Genomic DNA, 19,030 nt, shown 5'->3' with positions numbered 1-19,030 from the left:
AAAAAAAAAACCCGTCTCAAACTAAATAAACAAAAAAGGAAAAAAACCCAACAGTATGTCTAACAAATGTCCAACATAGCTAAAAATGCTTTCTCTAAGGCCAGAGAGATGGCTTGGAGGTTAAGAACACTGGCTGCTCTTCCAGAGGACCCAGGTTCAATTCCCAGCACGCACACGTTGCTCACAATTGTCTCTTACTCCAGTTCCAGGGGATCCAATGCTCTCCTCTGGCCCCTATAGGCTCCAGGCATGCAGTGGTGCACACCTTTTTAAATTTTTAAAGAATTTAAAAATGCTTTACCTGGAAGCTGATTGCTGATTTGCCCCTTCATCCTCTCGGTCGCATTGCAGCCATGTTTTCCTCAAGTTCAATTCAGTGAACAGGATTAAATCTTTCTGCTCTGATGGTTTTAACTCCAGAATCTGCAAGGGAATGCAATTTGAAAGGCTTGGCCCACCTAGCTTTTCCTATTAGCACTCTAAAATGCTTTCCACTGGGACCATCCAGCTTTGCACAGCTTCTCAAGTCGGTGCCGCTTCTCTTGCTTACCATCTACTTCCTCAAAATGAAGTTAAAAGCTTTGGCTGTGCCTTGCTGATGGAGCTCTTGCCTTGAATGTGCTAGATCCTGGGTTCTATCCCCAGTATTGCAAACAAACAGACAACAAACCCAAAGATACCACGAACTAGGAAAAACATAAAACAACCACACAGCAGCCAACTGTTATTTAAACTATATTGGATGCATATGGGGAAATTACCAGTGAACGAGGCTGGAGGTGTAATATTAAGTTTTCAAACTGTACTGTGGGAATTTAGCCCTTAGTTAAATTCAGCGGGAGACCGGCTCCCAGAACCTAAAAACAATGGGAGACCAGCAGCTCCCAGAACCCAGAAACAAGGGAACCAAGACGACCTGGCCCGAGAACCCAGAAACAACCTGGCCCAAAACAATTGCCAGGTGGCTAGCCCGCCTCTGGACCCTAGCACCATCCAGCACCAATCAGAAACCACCCCGTACCTTCCCCTTACCCCAGTCTTCCCTTTTGCCCCAGCAATTGCACAGGAATAAAAAACTGCCTATGACCTTGCTCGGGGCCAGACTCCTTTACCCCTGTGAGGGATATGAGTCTCGCCCCAGCTAGCTGGAATAAAAAGCCTCTTGCAGATTGCATCAAGTCCATGTCTTGGTGGTGTGTGGGGCCGTCGCTCCTGGGATTTAAGTGTAGGGGTCCCTCCGGGAATCTGACAGAGGTAATAAGCAAAGCAGGGTGTGGATACAGCTATGTTTGCCCTGGGGGGGGGGTCACTTAGTTTGATTAAGATGCAAACTAATGAAGGATCAAGTTCGGTCCCCAGTGGAAGCAGACAGAAGCAGTACAGTCAGCGGCCTGAGCAACCCGGTACTTCAGTTACCCGGCTGGAGCTTTAGCACAAAGAGAAACACCATCATGGAGAAGGCTGCGTTCTGGTCCTTGCTGCTGGGAGGGTGGGAATTACCTGTGGCCGGGGGATGTCCTTCTGTCTGCTGAACTGTGGCCTTTCAGTTATGATGGATTCAAGCTCACACAGGCTAGCTGGCTGGTCGGCAGCGTGGGGCTCTGACGGTTTCTTAAGAGTGGAGGGATGCTGAAAAACCAACCAACATGTGTGTGTTCCATGACGGCAGAGTAATTATTTACAAAGGCCCATGTGGATCTCAGTTACCAACACAGCAACAGAACAGAATAAATGTTGGGGCTATTATTTACCATATTGTACTTTAAAAAAAAAATTAAGTTTTTTTTTTTTTTTTTTTTTGGTTTTTCAAGATCGGGTTTTTCCCTGGCCATCCTAGAATTCTCTCTGTAGATCAGGCTGGCTTTGAACCCAGAGATTCACCTGCCTCTGCTTCCTGAGGGCTGGAGTTAAAGGTGTGCCCTAGCATCCCACCACCTTGCTATTTAACATAACTTCATGTACTTATTTCATATCAACTTCTGGAGCTACTTGACCTCTAGCGAGATGATCACCTTCTACTTTCTCATCTCCTCAGTCCAATTTGCCCGGTGAATTTGTAAAAGCCCGGACATGCATTATCCTTTTTAAAAGAGCAAAGTTAAAACAACAAGCTCAAAAGGAACCAAAAAGGATAGTATTATATTTTAAAGTGAAAGTATCCTGCCAGGCAGTGGTGTACGGTGGTGTACGCCTTTAATCCCAGCACTTGGGAGGCAGAGGCAGGTGGATTTTTGATTTCGAGGCCAGCCTGGTCTACAGAGTGAGTTCCAGGACAGCTAGGGCTACACAGAGAAACCCTGTCTCAAAAAGTCAAAAAAAAAAAAAAAAAAAAAAAAAAAAAAAAAAAAAAAAAGATTGAGAGAGAAAGTATCCCTACGTCTACTTGTCTACTGTCCATCCTATTAAAGAGAAAAGCCTCAGGATGGCAGAGAGACCACGTAGCCCTCGCACTCAAAGTCAGCCTCGTTCCTGTGAATCTATCCCCCAAGGGGGAAACCACTCAGAAGCTTTCATGCAAATCTTCCGCAGTGAGATCCACTTCTAACATGCATGTTTACACTTAGAAACACAGAATGCTTCAGATGTCATAAGAATGCTTTAATGATTAAATCAGTATAAATATGCATTTGTAAATCAGGGGCAATCTGGAGACAGATTTTGTTTTTATGAAATAACATTTTATTTTATTACATTTTATTTAGTTAGTTTGAGACAGGGTCTTACTATGTAGGCTTGGCTGGCCTTGAACTCATAGAGAGATCTATCTGCTTCCTGAGTGCTGGAATAAAGATGTGTACCTCTGATTTGTTTGTTTGTTTATTTGAGACCTGATATATTGCCAAGGATGCCCTTGAACTTTTGATCCTCCTGCCTCTACCTCCCCAGTGCTAGGATTACCTGTGACGGGGATTGAGGCCAGGTCTTCATGCATGTTTAGCAAGAGCTCTTGAGCTATATCCACAGTCCTGATATAAAACTTTAATATTATCTACCTATATGTATATATTTTCTATGATGGGTTCATTTTTCTAGCCAATTGGAGCCAATCAAATTCATTACTTTTATTAAAAAATTTATTTATTTATTTTTGATACTTTTTTATTAGATATTTTCTTTATTTACATGTCATATGATTTCTCCTTTCCCAGTTTCCCCTCCAAAAAAAAAAAACAACAAGAACAAACCCCTGTTGCCTCCCCTCTCCCCTGCTTGCCACTCCACCCCACCCTCTCCTAGTTATTCCCCTGTCATTCCCCTACACTGGGGCACAGAACCTTCACAGGGCCAAGGGCCTCTCCTCCCATTGATGATCGACTTTGCAATCCTCTACAATACACATGCTGCCAGAGCAATCAGTCTCACCATGTGTACTCCTTGGTTGGTGGTTAAGTCCCTGGGAGCTCTGAGGGTACTAGTTAGTTCATATTGTTGTTCGTCCTAAGGAGCTGCAAACCCTTCAGCTCCTTTGGTCCTTTCTCTAACTCCTTCATTGGGGACCCTGTACTCAGTTCATATTAAAAAATTTAAATATATTGATTTGTGTGTGTGTGTGTGTGTGTGTGGTGTGATGATCATGTGGAAGTTGGCTGGCAACTTGTGGGAGTTGGTTCTCTTCCTATATGGGCTCAGGGAGTTGAACTCACATTATCAGGCTTGTAGGGCAAGTTCCTTTACTCCTACAACATATTGCTCGCTCCCCAAATTCCTTTAAAATATACCCTTCCAGCCAGACAGTGGTGGCGCACGACTTTAATCTCAGTACTCAGGAGGCAGAGGCAGACGGATTTCTGAGTTTGAGGCCAGTCTGGTCTACAGACCAGGGCTACACAGAAAAACCCTGTCTGGAAAAACAAAAACAAAAACTATATACATATATACCCTTCCCCATGAAGAATCTTTCATCCCAGAGCTCATGATGAACAGAATCCTCAGTCTCACTGAATCCACCCAAGCCAGCCTGCTGCCATCACTCACCCACTACCTAGACCCAGAAACCTGCGCAGAGAAATGGAAACCCAATCTCAGCCCACGCTTCCTCTCCTTTCACGATGTCCCATGACTCTTTAACGAGGACAGTGCCTCTGCCTTTGCTTTGTCACGTCCACCCAGAGTACTGTCGGCAGGCTCTGGGATGTCCGCACGTCCTTGTGCCTACCTGGTCCTCACTGTACTTCTCCTGAAGCATCACCTGGACCTTTTCCAAGTTGCACTTCACAGTCTTGAGTTTCCAGGAAAGGGCTTCGGCCTCGTGTTGAGTGGTTCCGCAGTCTCCCAGACCCTGATCTTTGCAAGTCTCTAACAGAGAGGCGACCTTGTACTCAATCTCTGTCAGCATAGCCTAGGAGAGAACATCATTGAATTATCCACAGTGGGTTTTAGAAGCGTAGAGTAGGGGGTCATGTGCATACATCGCATGCCACCTACCTCTAAGGTACAACTCTACCCCATGGAGTCAGTCTCTAACATAAGTGGGATTTATTTTCTTTAGCTAAGAATATAAAAGTTTCAGCCAGGATGAAAGGGACCATAGAAAAACACAAACTTTGACATGATTCTGTGCAGAAAATCAGGGGTCGAACTAAAATCAACCCAGAGTTCAGATGCTACAGTAAAGTAACCCTATCTCTTTAGAAAATATGGTAGAGCCTGCCTGGTGGTTCCTGCATGTACTGGCTGGTTTTGTGTGTCAACTTGACACAAGCTAGAGTCATGAGAGAGGAAGGAGCCTCAGTTGAAGAAATGCCTCCATGTGCTACAACTGTAAGGCATTTTCTCAATTAATGATCAATGGGGGTGGGAGGTAGGGGGAGGGGAGCCACTGGTTGGTGGTGCCAGCCCTGGGTTGATGGTCCTGGGTGCTGTAAGAAGGGAGTCTGAGCAAGCCATGAGAAGCAAGCCAGTAAGCAGCACTCCTTTATGGCCTCTGCATCAGCTCCTGCCTCCAGGTTCCAGCCCTCCTTGAGTTCCTGTCCTGACTTCCTTCAGTGATGAACAGCAAAGTGGAAGTGTGAGCTGAATAAACCCTTTTCCCAACAACTTGCTCTTTGGTCATGGTGCTTTGATGCAGCAGTAACAACCCTAACTAAGACATTGCTGGTTAACAACACACACTACTTAGTCTATGCGGGTTTGGACTCCACTCTTACCACACATTAGCCATGTTTGCTCAGGAACTCTAGGTGTGTGCGTCAAGTAATCTTTAAAATAGAGATAATGACAGAATTAACCATCTAGATTCACTGTGAGGAATCAATTAACTGTATATTTTTGCCTTGATGCAAGTGCTTTGGGTTTATTGACTTAAAATCCTGTAGAGTATTTAAGCACAAGATAAAGTGGAAAACCTGAATATTTCTCCCACCTTCCTAATCTTTCTGTTGTAGCACAAGTGTCAATCAAAGGGAAAAAAATTCTACACACTTATTGACAGTTCCTCCTTGCTCATTTCTTGCTTTCTCAAGCAAATCCAAAAGATCAGTAGAGAACATTGGCAGTAATTTAGAACTTCAAATACTTAGTGACTGATACCAGCTGCCAATCCACACGAGTCTAAAAATAAATCAACTACAGAAAGTGCATTTCGCCTGGCAGTGGTGGCGTATGCCTTTAATCCCAGCACTTTGCATTCCTCCCCAATGGATTCTTGCACTCTCTCGACTCTCAGGAGTTCATCAGTCATCCCAACTGGCTGGGCACAGGGTCAGCAGCCATACAAACCCACATCCCAGCCAAGGCCACTGGCACAAAAATCAACTCAGGAATAAAGCCAAGTTCTGCTAAAGAAACACTCCACCTCCAAACAGGTTTTCCAATAACGTGTCTTGTAAAACCTTTATCCCAGAAAACTACTCACTGCATCCCCGTAGGATCTTCAGCGCCTCAGCAGTACTCCTAGCTTTTGGAGTGGGCTGCTCCCAAAGGCAGTCACAACTTTATGCCAGCTTGCTTACCCATGCAGCAGTTTTATAGGAATATTTTATATGTCTACAAACGGATGCTTCCCATCGACCGTTTCAATAGCTGAAAACATATTCCACGACTCGTTTAGCCTCCTGCTTGTTACTGCTTTACTTAAGCTGCTTCCAGGTCTTCTGTTTACTAATCAATGCTGTCATAGTTAAAGGTTTCTTTTAAATTTTATTATTTATTTTTTATGTGTGTGGATGTTTTGTCTGCATATCATGTGCATGTAGTGCCCTCAAAGGCCAGAAGAGGGAATCAGATCCCTTCGGACTGCAGTGACAGATGGTTGTGAGCCACCATGTGGGTCCTGGGAATCGAACCCAGGTCCTCTGGAACAGCAGCCAGTGCTCTTAACTGCTGAACCACATCTCCAGCCCCAGAGATTACTTTCTCAGGATCAATGTTTTTCGTGTGTGTGTGTGTGTGTGTGTGTGTGTGTGTGTGTGTGTGTGTGTGTGTGTGTATGATCTCACTGAGTAGTCTTGGCTGGCCTGGAACTTACTTTGTAGACCAGGTTAACCTTGAACTCAAAGATCCACTTGCCTCTGCCTGGGACCAATTGCATGAGTTACCAGGGCCAGCAAATATTTTCTTTCTTTAAAAAGCTTTTCTATTTTTTTCCTTTAATCTCCTTAGTTTTTCTTTTCTTTTTATTTTAAGTTTATTTTTCCGAGTCAGCACTTGGAAGGTAGATGCAAACAGATCTCTGTAAATTCTAGGCTCATCTGCTCTACAAAACAAGTTCCAGGTCAGCCTGGGCTATATGATGAGACTCTAGTTTTTTGTTTGTTTTGTTTTCAAAGGCATTATTAGGTCAGAGAAAAAGAACATCTTATATTCTTCCAAGTGACCTTCCAAAATGTTGATTCAATCAAATAAAACTGCCAGACATGAATCAATTTTTTTTTCTAATTTTGTCAGAATGTTATAAATTTTATGATTAAAAAAAAAAAAGAACAACAAAATTGCTGTTTTGTTTTTTTTTTTTTTTGTTTTTGGTTTTTTTTCGAGACAGGGTTTCTCTGTGTAGCCCTGGCTGTCCTGGAACTCACTCTGTAGACCAGGCTGGCCTCGAACTCAGAAATCCGCCTGCCTCTGCCTCCCAAGTGCTGGGATTAAAGGCGTGCGCCACCACCGCCCGGCCAAAATTGCTGTTTTAATTCACACACTTTGTGTGTTTTGAGACAGGATCTCATGTAGCCCAGGCTGGCCACAGATTCACTATGTGGCCAAGGATGGCCATGAATTCCTGATTTTTCTGCCTCTGCTCCAAATTGCTCCAGGTTTCCAATTGCTGAGGTCATAGGTGCATGCCATACATGGTTCATGGTACTCAGAACTGACCTCAGGGCTTTCCGCATGCTGAGCAGGCCCTCTACCAACCCCAGCATTCATTCATAAGTTTTTAAATTTAACTTTCTTCACAAGCACTAAATTATCAATTTGTTGTTTTTTTAACTGATCTATTTGTCCTCTGGCCACTTTCCACCATAATCTTATCATTTTTTACAGAGCATAGGTGTAAATATTGTCATATGAGTGAGAGAAAAGTGATCTTGTTGATCGGCACTTTATTTTCCTACAGTGAGTTCAAAACCCACCATGCCAAACCCAAATTTCTATATATTCAGTTTAAATATAGTTGAAGTATTTAAAAAGAGTTCAAATAAGGCATATTTTCAGCCATTGATAGCCCGAAAACTGCACCCTCGCTCGGTCTCCCACAAGTAAGACTAGTCAATAAAATGCCTCGCCTCCCTCCATCCAGGCTCTCCATTGTGTTAGGCCATTATCTAGATGCCTAAGCCCCCAGTCTCTAGGAAGAACTTCCTGGTTCCTTAGACTCCTATTCCTGCCAAGTCTGCCCACAGCAAGCTTGTTGGGTGCTACTGCCCCCTGGTGGGCACATCTTGTCTTTGCACAGTCCTGGACTCTTCAAAAGGGTGCCAAGCTGCAAGAGGATGGGGATCCTGGTGGTAACCAACCCTTTGGCATGAGGGCTACCTGTTGGTAGCAAATCAGTATCAGATAGCCTTAAGGAGCTGGAGTTCAAACTTGAGGATACTTGAGGTACAACTTAGTACAGCCCTAGTCTGTTACTGGGCTTAACTTTACCCCTGGGAAGGCCAACCAGAATAGACAAACTATTAAAACTTTCAAACTTGCCCTAAACCCTGTCACCTCCCTTTGCAGGCAGTTCTGGGTAGATAAAAGGGAGGTGGACCCACCTCCAGTGGAACTGGCTACCCCAACCACAAGACAGGTTCCTGCAGGGAGAGCTTCTGGCGGCAGGGCCAGTGCTTTGAGAGACACTGAGACAGGAGGGTGCCTAAATCCCTGGTAGGAGGCCAAGGCTGGTCTGCTGGGCACAGTGTGGGGAGAGGCCACCTTAAGCAGCCAGCAAACCTCTGCTGCTGTGACAGCAATCACACGGCTGCGGTGTCGTCATCCCGGCCCTTCCCTGGAGAGACACAGCAATCCCCGCCTTTGGGCTGAGCCACCAAGCTTCCCTCAGAGTGACTTCAGACAAGGGAGCGGACCTCCTCACTCTTCCCAAGCTCAGGGCACCCCCTGTTACCATGGCGCAAAGCTTGATCTGGGCTTCACAAGCCTGAACGTTATGCCATTCCGATGAGCTCATTATTTATTCACAATAATCTTGTGATTATGGATCACAGTAGCAAATATTGGGTGCAGTTTAAGGCCGGACTCTTGTGAGTTCACCTCATTCAATCCTGACAAAAATCCCTATGAGCTAACCTTATGCTACTAGTGGAGAAAAGTCAGGTTGAGAAGGGAATTGGTCAACATTCACAGTTAATGTGACCCGGGGCTGGTTTCCGATTCTGGACTCTGGGCTGTTATTGACTCCTGTCCCCTCAGAGAGGCTGATCACACAAAGAATTTCAAAGACTCGCACAATGAGCGCCACTGGCAAAGCATCCTGCCGCTTTAAGAGCACAATGTTGCCCCACCTTGGCAGGAGGCTGGTGACTCGGTAAACCCTCACTCCTGCCTGCCTGTCTTACCTGGCACCCAGCCAGCTCCTCTTCCACCACCTGCTGCATGTCTGCATCTACGGTTTCCGGCTCGAACGCCACGTTGGCTTGTAGCAGCCACTGCTCCAGCTTGGCCACCTGGGTCTTGCAGACACTGAGGACGTCTGCAGGCTGAGGCCTACTCCTCTCCACTGCGGCCTCAGAAGATCCTTGTTCTCGAGGAAAGTCCAAGAGTGCAGCCTCAATGGGGGGTGTGGCACCCTAAAACGAAGCCAAAGACAATCCAGCAGTGAGAAAGCCAGAAATCCAAGGCTTTTCCACCCAGGGCTCAGAAAGACCCGGGAACCTGCCTCCTCCTGTCCCCCCTCCTCCCCCGTTAAAAGTAAACAAAGTAAGGACAGAAGGAGGAAGAAAAGAAAAAAGAAAAATGCACCTCTACACTCATAGCAATGGCCACGTGACCCGGTGGCACAGGTTTCCAAGCAGCCAACCTGCATGTACACAGGTACAGTATTCCTGGGCACAGAGGTTGAGAGTGGCGATCCCCGGGAGACAGGTGAGAGAGAGAGAGTGTGTGAGGGTGTGTGTCCCAAACACTTCAGGGAACTGGCCAGCGCTTAAAGTGGCATGACACATGATGATTAAGCAACGCATTACACGGCTGTGCACCCAACAACCAAAACCAAACTGAACCAGAAAAATGGCCTCTTCAAGCCGGCAGGGCTAACAATAGGGCTGAATCTGCCGCACGCGATTGCACCATCTTGCCAAGTAGCACGATTACACTTTAGTTTCTCTTTATCCATCGAAATTCTCTATTAAAAACAGCCTGGGGCAAGTAATGAACTTCCTGGAGTAATACAAAATGTTTCCTCCCTTTCCTCAGAGAAGAATCCCTAAACTGGCTTTTGCTTGTTCAGAAGTGGAGTTAAGAACTTGGTATGGGGCTGGAGAGATGGCTCAGCGGGTAAGAGCACCGACTGCTCTTCCAGAGGTCCTGAGTTCAAATCCCAACAAACACATGGTGGCTCACAACCATCCATGAGATCTAATGCCCTGTTCTGGTGTGTCTGAAAACAGCTACAGTGTACTTACATATAATAAAGAACTTGGTGTGAAGTTTGAATTAAGCGTGACATATTTTCTATGTACTGAAACAACTGGATCTCTTACTAATACAGGAGCAAACTTTCTCCCAGAGAGAAGACGGAACAGAACTATTCTACACTTATGTATTTATTTGTTTCAACATGGAGGTAGAGATTGGTTTTCACATATTAGACTTGCCTAATACTGTAGGACCTGCTCTCTCCCAGAATACACAGAGAGGACATTGGCCTTCGGGAGAAATCTCTTCAGAAATAGGGATTTGCATTCTGATCTGTAGAAATACTGGCCTCCTGGTGTTTTGTGTCAATTACAATTTAAAAGAATCACAACATTTTCCACTTTAAGATTGTGTGCAAACTTGTTAGCATCTATCTAACAAAGCACGGTTGAGACAAAGGACAGACTTCTAACAGGAGCTACTCAGGAACAGGCATCCTACCTCAGAAATATCCCCTCAGCCGGGTTAGATTCCTCCTGACTACTTTACATGCCTTTGTTCTTTTCCAGGAAAATGCAATTTCTTAGGCTTGGGTATCCTCGATGGTAGGATATTTGCCTGGCGTGTGAGAAGCCCTGACTTTGATTCTAGCACCCCCAAGCCCCCAAAACAACAACAACACAACAAACAAAACCAACAAGATGCCTGCCCTCATCCACCCGTTTTTAGAGTTTTCTTCAAGGTTGACATTCTTGGCTCTCCTAGGATTTTCCTGAGCCTCACACAGCCCTCCGCCCAGCCTCACTCCACGGGTCTCAGTGGTCACTGTTAAGGTAAACAGTCATTGGGACTACTGTCAGGCATTACTTTCTAGCCAAACTAGTTATATAAATAACTGATTAGCTACTTCCGAGTTTTGGGGTATGACTATACCTTAGTGGCAAAGATTGTGTGGCCTTCTTTTTCTGCTATTTGACATCATCAGTTATAATATTAAGTGGTTAATCTGTAATAACTAATTTATCACCTGTCTTCTTAATTTAGTCAACATTTTTATTTGCCTACCTCTGGCAGGCCATGTGCACACAATTTTAAGTGGCAGTATACAGCCATTCTGTTCTTACTACTATACTTCAGAAGGAAATGAGCAAGCTGGGTGACTAATCCGCCCTTTATTTAAACCTGAAAAGAATCCAAAGGGCATGGGGGTTGGGAGGCGGGAGAAGGAAAAAACAATTATGTGCAGCCTTTAGAAGAGCTCAAAGTGACCTCGGGATGCTCAGGATTCTCCTGGAGTACAGTTCTGCATCGCAGGGATGGTAGTCAGCTCTAGCCTCCCATTCCACCAAAGTGCTTCTGAGAAGCGTAGGCCTGGACACAGGCTATTAGCACAAGGGCTCTGGCTCTATGATCTTCAAATCAGGAGTCCCTAGGATCTTCCTAAACAACCACCCTGCTTTCTATGCTTGCCCTCAATCCTGAAGGCAGAAATCATTTCAGTCCATGTTTTACAAACTGCATATTTTGGGGGAGAGGGTTTTAAAAAAAAATGTTACTACAAGTGTTTGCTACTACATAAGAATCTGTCTGTTCTTTGATAATGAAAGTTTTTTGAGACAGGGTTTCTCTGTGTAGCCCTGTCTGTCCTGGAACTCACTCTGTAGACCAGGCTGGCCTCGAACTCAGAAATCCACCTGCCTCTGCCTCCCAAGTGCTGGGATGAAAGGCGTGCGCCACCACCGCCCGGTGCTATTACTTATTCTTAATGACTGCAGTGCCACACTTGGCACAATAAAAGACCAGTTCCTTGTTTCACACCACAAACCTCTCCAGTCCCCATGTACAGAAGAGGAAACTCAGGCTTGGCTTTGAGAGTCCACTCAAACTACTGACACCAACACCAGGAAGCAGAACCCTATCTCAGTCCCTTAGTTTCCTATGGTGTGCCATGTATAAATCTGTATTTTCCCAGTCTCACAAACTCTCTGGCATCCAAGCTAGACATCTGCTTTAGTGTGTCACTAAAACAAAGCCCTGGCTTCTTGAACTACAGTTGTTGTGACCCTCAATGACGTCCCAGAACTGAATGATCACCTTGTGAAAAACCCTCCAACAGTAAAAGTTTCTAAACATGCAACTACCAAAAAAAAAATCAAACACAGAACAACGACAACACTCAAACATGAAATGAGGCTGGGGGATGGCTTGGTGGGTAAAAATGCTTGCCTCACAAGCATGAGGACCTGGGTCGGACCCCCAAGCCCCACATAAAAAGCTGCATGCAGCAGTATGAACCTGCAATCCCAGCACATGTAGGGAGAGACGGCAGGCAGGACAGGAGGACTGTCAAAAAGCTAGGCTCGAGTGGGAAACAGAGCAGCAGGTGCAAGAGACTATAGCTTCAACAATGCAGAAGATGGACAACTCCCGACAGAGACTGTCTGTGTACTTCTCAGTAAACTTCAATCCTTTGGATTTAAACAAAACAAACAAACAAACAAGGAGGAAGGCAGGAACCAATTTTCAGAAACTGTCCTTTTGTCTCCATATATGCACCTTGGAATGCATATTGCCCAGGCACTGCATGGTTCAGATGCCTTGGATCTGAACATACAACATGCACACGAGACAGCAACAAATGCCCTTGAAACACCGTGGCCCAGATGCAATACCAAAGAATGCAATAAAGCCCTTGTTTTCACTGTATAACATTTTCTGATCTTAAACAAAGAAGTAATGGTTTGTGAGCCAGAACTCCAGGAAAGAAGCTGTGTCAGCAGAGACCTATTGGCTGGCGATAGAGTGGCATGCTGCAGATCTGGGTCTAATGAACTCATCTCAGGCTAGCTTTAGAGGCCCCCTCCCCCAATAGCAATCAAAAACCTAAAAGTGTCACCAGATAGCATCTGAGGCCTGTAGAAAAGCCTCCTCCATCTCGCTGTGACCACCTCTCTGATGTTCTCACCAGTGTAGTTTAAGTTTGTCTTGATTTATGATTCTCTGTAGTATGGGAAACAAAGATTTCTAACATTTTCCTACCATTAGTCCTCAGCATATTTCAAAGTAGTGCATCTGTGAACTGTATTGTGTTAGAACACACACAAACTCATGGAGCTGGAACACACTACTCAATAGTGAGTGATTCATAAAAGAAATCAAGAATAAAATAAAAAACTCTGAGGATCAAATGGGAATAAAACATAACATTCATTAAAAAGGAAGCCTCTGAGATATAATGAAAGCAGTCCTAAGAAGTATAGTGCCTAACAGCACACACATAGGTAAAAACACAAGATGAAGTACCACAGATTTCTGTTTTAAATATTTATTTTCATGCAACATAGGACAGAACTGACTCAGAATTTTACTAAGAGTACTGTAATTCTCATCTTGTCAAGGCTCTTAACTTCTAAACTAGGGCACTGAGGCTACACTTGGACTGCCATGTCTGTGGAGTCCTCAGCTATCTTTCACTAGGGGTGTGGTCTCCCAGTCAGAGGGAAATGGCTCCAGGCAAGAGAAAGAAGAGCTTTGGAGTCACCAAGGGGCTGTCCCTGCAGTAGCCAAAGGTGACATGCAACTGCTTTTGCTCTTTCAAGAACCTACCAAAGTCTGGGAGTGGTAGTGTAAGCCTGCAACTTAGCAACTGGGGAAATTGAGTCAGGAACATATCCAAGGTCAGCCAGATATATGGCAAGAGTATTTCAAACAAACAAACAAACAAAAACCAGAAACCAACCAAGCACCCAAGAAACCAACTAGCCAACCAACCAACCAACCAACTAAACAACAAACAAACAAACAAGAAACTAACCAACCAAGAGACCAACCAACCAAAGAACCCACAGAAGCTCTGCTAAGAAGAAAACATCTAATTCACGTTGTGCAGCCATCCAGCCATCCAGTTAAGCTTTCAAGATTTTAAGTCAGGAGGCATTTATGCACTGCACTTCAAACTTAACCCTGACACCCAGAATCCAGACACTATCAGCCTCTGGAGACATAGTGGCCTTAAGTCTCAACAACTCCATCTGTCAGTTAGTAGCTACCTCACATGGCTACTGTGAAGGTTAAGAAAGACAATATTAAAACCTCAGGGTGTGGCCCACTGAAAACATCACCTCAATTTATGGTACTTTCCCCTTTTCTCTTACTTCTCCCAGTACCATATTCAGGGTAGAAGATAGTACAGAACAACCACACCAGGAGTATATACTAGGCAGAATTTCTACTAGAGCCAAAACACAGCCAAAGCTATGGACACACACACACACACACACACACACACACACACACACACACTTGCGCCACAGTAAGTAAGTGCATGGAAGTTGGATAACAATTCTGCAGACTAGTTCTCTCCTGTTTTTGCTTTTGCATAGGTTTGGGGGATTGAACTCATGTTGCCAGGTTGTACTGCAACTGCCTTTACACACCAAGCTGTTTTGCTGGCTCTACATCCCATTTTTAACCAAGTCTTAAAAAGAACAGACTGGGGTCAGAGAGATGGCTCAGTGTTTACACAAGCTTTCGCTGCTTTGGCATAGAACCCAGCTTCAGTTCCTGGTGCCTACATGCTGGCTACCAGTCAATCGTCTGTAACTCTGGATGCTCTCTTCTGGCCTCTGAGGGCAATGCATGCAAGTGGTGCATAAACACGCATGCAGGCAAAACAGCCATATGTAAAACAAACAAATAAATTTAAAAACCAAACCAAACAAGCAAAAAACCTCAGACCAATTCTTGCTTGCAAAATCAAACAAAAACCATAGAACAATGAAGAAGGCCAACGACTTTCCCAGACCTGTGCTTAGTACTGCCAGTGAGTCTACAGCTCTGACAGCTGTCACCTCTGTCACCTTGCTGGGCAACACTGTAAGAGAGGTGGAGAAGGATGGAAAGGGGACAGAGGAGTGACAATGTGTATGCTACTGTTCATTCTTATAAGAACAGAAAAAAAGATTGAGAAAAAAAGACATAAAAACATGACCCCATATGGAAAGCAACTTCAAAAGCACCCTGGGTCTCTTTTAGGGGCTATTTAGTGAACCCCCTGGAGCTTCAGGGTCAAACAGCAGACCTCACGGGGGAAGCAGGGTCCCGCAGTAAGCCTCCACGAGGAGGGCGTGGGTTTCAAACTAGGAAGTTGGGAGGGAAAACTCTGGGGAACTCTTTACTCTCTTATTTAGTTCCCATGGTTTACTCTCTGAATCTGATCCTCTTTTGTAAACATAAGGTAGGTATTAACTTGCCTCGTGATCTTATGATTAAGCAACAAAGAACATAAAAGTGTTTTTTTTTTTTTCTGAACAGGCCCTCGATCAATATGCACTTGTCTCCATTTCATCGCCCCTTCGTGTTACACACGAAGATTAAACACTTAACGCGAACACGAAGACTATTTCAGGCCAACAATTGCTGAACAGGTGGGAAAAGTCAACAGCAGGTGGTCAAGCTTGCAGTAGGACAGGAGTTCCCAGCCTACATGATGATGGTGGCCTTTACAGGGAGCTCCTGGCTCAACACACACAGTATCACAGAAGTCAGACAGCCACTGGCAATCATGGGCTCCACTCTGAGAATCTGAGCATCTGGCCTGTCATTGACTGGCGGGGACTCACCTCTTCGGTTTGGCTGAGCCTCGGGGATGGTTCTGGGCCTCGCTCAGTGCTTCCTGTGTCTGGTGCGATGATGTGCACCATGGAACTGTCACAGGTGCTAATTCTCCCATCAGTGTCCTGTGGAGAAAGGAATGGGCTCTGGTCGGGCTCTCCCCTGCTGCCAGGAGGGGCCTCTTCCTCACCTGCTCATTTACAGACACCCTGCTCCCAGGGGAAGTCAGGTGTGTTATTTTTTAAAGTTTTTTTTTTTTTAACTTTATCATTTGTATATACGTATATATACCCGTGTGAGTTTATGTCAGCCGTACATGTATAGGATCCTGTCAAACAAAACAAAACAAGACAAAACAAAACAAAATAAAAAAGTAAGGACAGACTAGACAAAGAAAGGCAACACTTCTTGAATAGCCACACAGTATTTACTTAAAAATTACTGATTTTTAAAGATTGTGTCCTCAATATACTCATGATCGATACATGAGGTAACACATACGTGAATGAACTTGACTTTCCAAATTTCACGATGGACCCGTATTTCAAAGCATCATGTTGTATGTCCTAAATATGTTGTTGTATGTCCTAAATATGTACAATTTTGTCAAAAAGAAAATTGGTGGAAACATTTCCTGATCTTATCACTCTTTGTAACGGATCCTCTGACTCGCTGCTATCTGTTATCTTCAGTTTTTGTACGAGCCACTCTGAAGGCTTGGGTGTGCTGAGGGTAAGGTGAACGGAGAGGAGCATGGGAAGAAAATGCAGACACTAAGGAGCTCCGACAACCCCCACGGGTGACATCCCCAGGTACCTGCACAATGGTGGCTGAGGAGGAGGACGCCCCATCGCCCTCCAGATCCTTGCTGTGCTTCCCCAGAAGAGACCAGGATGCAGATGGTGGCTCTGTTCTCCTGTGTCCATCCTAAGACAGTGCTCAATTGGTTAGCAAAGAGAAACACCTCCTTTCCATAACCGGAGTCCTACTCCACTCCCGCAGACTAGTGTCAGCCTCCTGGGCAACTGCTACAGGTCTTAGGAACTCTCTCTAGAGGGAGATCTCACATCCCTGGGCAACTGCTACAGGTCTTAGGAACTCTCCCTCTACCTCACGTCCCTTGTATTTCTCACACTAAATCATGTCTCCAAATGTGAATGCTTTTCTTGAGCCAAAAAAACCAAAAAAACAAAAAACAAACAAAAAACCACCCTTATTTTTCTTTACTAAAGAGTAAATAAAAGTTCATGTTCCCATACAGGGGATTTATAAAAGTTGTTCAGAATTTAACCTGTTTTGGTAAATGTCATCTTGGATGATATTTTAAAAATAAGTCTGTTAGGTGTAAGAAAGAAAAATTGCTCAAACCCACTAACTGGGGGAAGACAAATTAAACCAAGGCTTTTGGCTTAGTGATTGAATTCTTATCTAGCATATGAGAAGTTAATCCAGGGCTAAATCTACAGTACTGCAAAATGAATGAATAAATATGAATAAAAAAGTCTAATAGACATCATATCTCTCATAATGGCTTTAGTCAAATAGCTGGAAAATGCCTAGTTCTGGAAAGGATGTGGAGAGAGCAGACCCTGGGTACTGTTCAGGATTAGCAGACCCTGGGTACTGTTCAGGATTAGCAGACCCTGGGTACTGTTCAGGATTAGCAGACCCTGGGTACTGTTCAGGGTTAGCAGACCCTGGGTACTGTTCAGGATTATAAATAGAAAACAGCACAGAGACATCTCAAGGATGTGGAGAGAGCAGACCCTGGGTACTGTTCAGGATTATAAATAGAAAACAGCACAGAGACATCTCAAGGATGTGGAGAGAACAGACCCATGGGTACTGTTCAGGATTAGCAGACCCATGGGTACTGTTCAGGATTATAAATAGAAAACAGCACAGAGACATCTCAAAAACTATACCACCACATGCTTCTGCAATTCCAGCACAGGCCACATGCTAAAGGAGATGAGGTTAGTATGTAGAAGAGATGTCTGTACTCCGGTGTTCACTGTGGCATTATTCACTACAGCAAGCCATGGAGTCTACCTCAGTGTCAGTCAATGGATGAACGATTAAAGAAAATGTGTATCGGTCAAGTGTGGTGTCGCAAGTGGCCTCAGTCCCAGCGATTGGGAGGCAGAGGCAGGTGGGTCTCTGTGTGGTGGAGGCAAGCCTTGTTTACAGAGTGAGTTCCAGGCCAGCCAGGGTTACATAGTGAGACCCTTTCTAAAAAACAAAGCAAAACAAAATGTGGTGGATATACCCAATGCTATGCCATTTCACCATTTAAAACAAACAAACAAACAAAAGACAACAAAAAACAAAAACCGAAAACAAACCCTGGGAATTCTGTCATTTGTAATGACACAGATGAACCAGAGAACATTAGCTTAAGTGAGATAACTAAGCCAGGCACAAGACTGCAATCACTTAAAGCGTCAAGTGTAACAAGTTGAACTTGTCAAGCCATAGCATAAAACAAGATACAGTGGATAGATAGAGGGGGATAGAGAGAGACATTGATCAAGGATGTAGATTTTCAGTTAGGCAGGAAGATACCAACCAAGAGATGCATTAGATGTATACACACTTGAAAATTGCTTAGACAGAGGCTAAATGTTCTTATCACACAAAAATAAGAGTTTGTATGGAAATACATGTTAGCAGCGTTAGGCACTCTACTGTGTGTATAGTATAATACCATGCTGTAGTTTATAAAGTTCTATGATTTTTTACTTGACAGAAACCTCCTGCAACTTGATGAATATGTATTTTTTGTTGTTGTTAAAGACAAACATTCTCGAAGTGGATCAGCTCAGAAGCATGTAAATGGCTGAATGGAAACACATACTATGTGCGTGTGCGTGTGCGTGTGCGTGTGCGTGTGCGTGTGCGTGTGTGTGTGTGTGTGTGTGTGTCTGGAGAGATGGCTCAACAGTTAAGAACACTGACTCCACATAGTGGCTCACAACCATCCATAATGAGATCTGATGCCCTCTTCTGGTGTGTCTGAAGACAGCTACAGTGTACTCACATATAATTAAATCTTTTTTTAAAAAAGGAAATGTTTGTGTGTTTGTGTGCGTGTCTTCTTCCCTTGGGCCCTGGGTCCTCAGACTGTGAATTGAGGTTGTCTAGTGGTCAGAGCACAAAGCAAACTGTCACCCACATGCTGCTGCCAGCTTCATCTTTGAGTATAAGCCATGGGATGCCTTAGTGTTATAAGTATGAGATAGAAATTGGTACCAAGAAGGTCAAGTTGCTTCCAGCTGGTTACAACGAAGCAGTAAGCATCAGCTACATTAGTGGTAAACACAACTCGTGTCCTTGACAATACTACTCTAAAGCAAAAACATCTCAAATATGCAAAACAATTATCAGCTAGCAACCCCCCCCCCCC

The 19,030-nt window shown here is 44.4% G+C and overlaps 1 protein-coding gene across 5 annotated transcripts in view; it reads right to left on the bottom strand.

The window, feature by feature from the left end:
• The window catches only part of Syne2 (spectrin repeat containing nuclear envelope protein 2), a 396,202-nt gene that overhangs the window by 92,179 nt on the left and 284,993 nt on the right, over positions 1-19,030 (bottom strand). For all 5 annotated transcript variants that reach the window (XM_031355750.1, XM_031355751.1, XM_031355749.1 and 2 more), the window contains 6 exons: positions 16,441-16,551; positions 15,633-15,749; positions 8,994-9,224; positions 4,157-4,339; positions 1,501-1,629; positions 302-423 (listed from right to left, as the gene is read on the bottom strand). In XM_031355750.1, coding sequence (XP_031211610.1) covers positions 302-423; positions 1,501-1,629; positions 4,157-4,339; positions 8,994-9,224; positions 15,633-15,749; positions 16,441-16,551 — 893 coding nt within the window. The remainder of the gene's footprint in view (positions 1-301; positions 424-1,500; positions 1,630-4,156; positions 4,340-8,993; positions 9,225-15,632; positions 15,750-16,440; positions 16,552-19,030) is intronic.

The sequence above is a fragment of the Mastomys coucha genome, unplaced genomic scaffold (genome assembly GCF_008632895.1).
Source record: "Mastomys coucha isolate ucsf_1 unplaced genomic scaffold, UCSF_Mcou_1 pScaffold6, whole genome shotgun sequence".
Lineage (NCBI taxonomy): Eukaryota > Metazoa > Chordata > Mammalia > Rodentia > Muridae > Mastomys > Mastomys coucha.
This window is presented reverse-complemented; position numbering and strand designations above follow the sequence as displayed.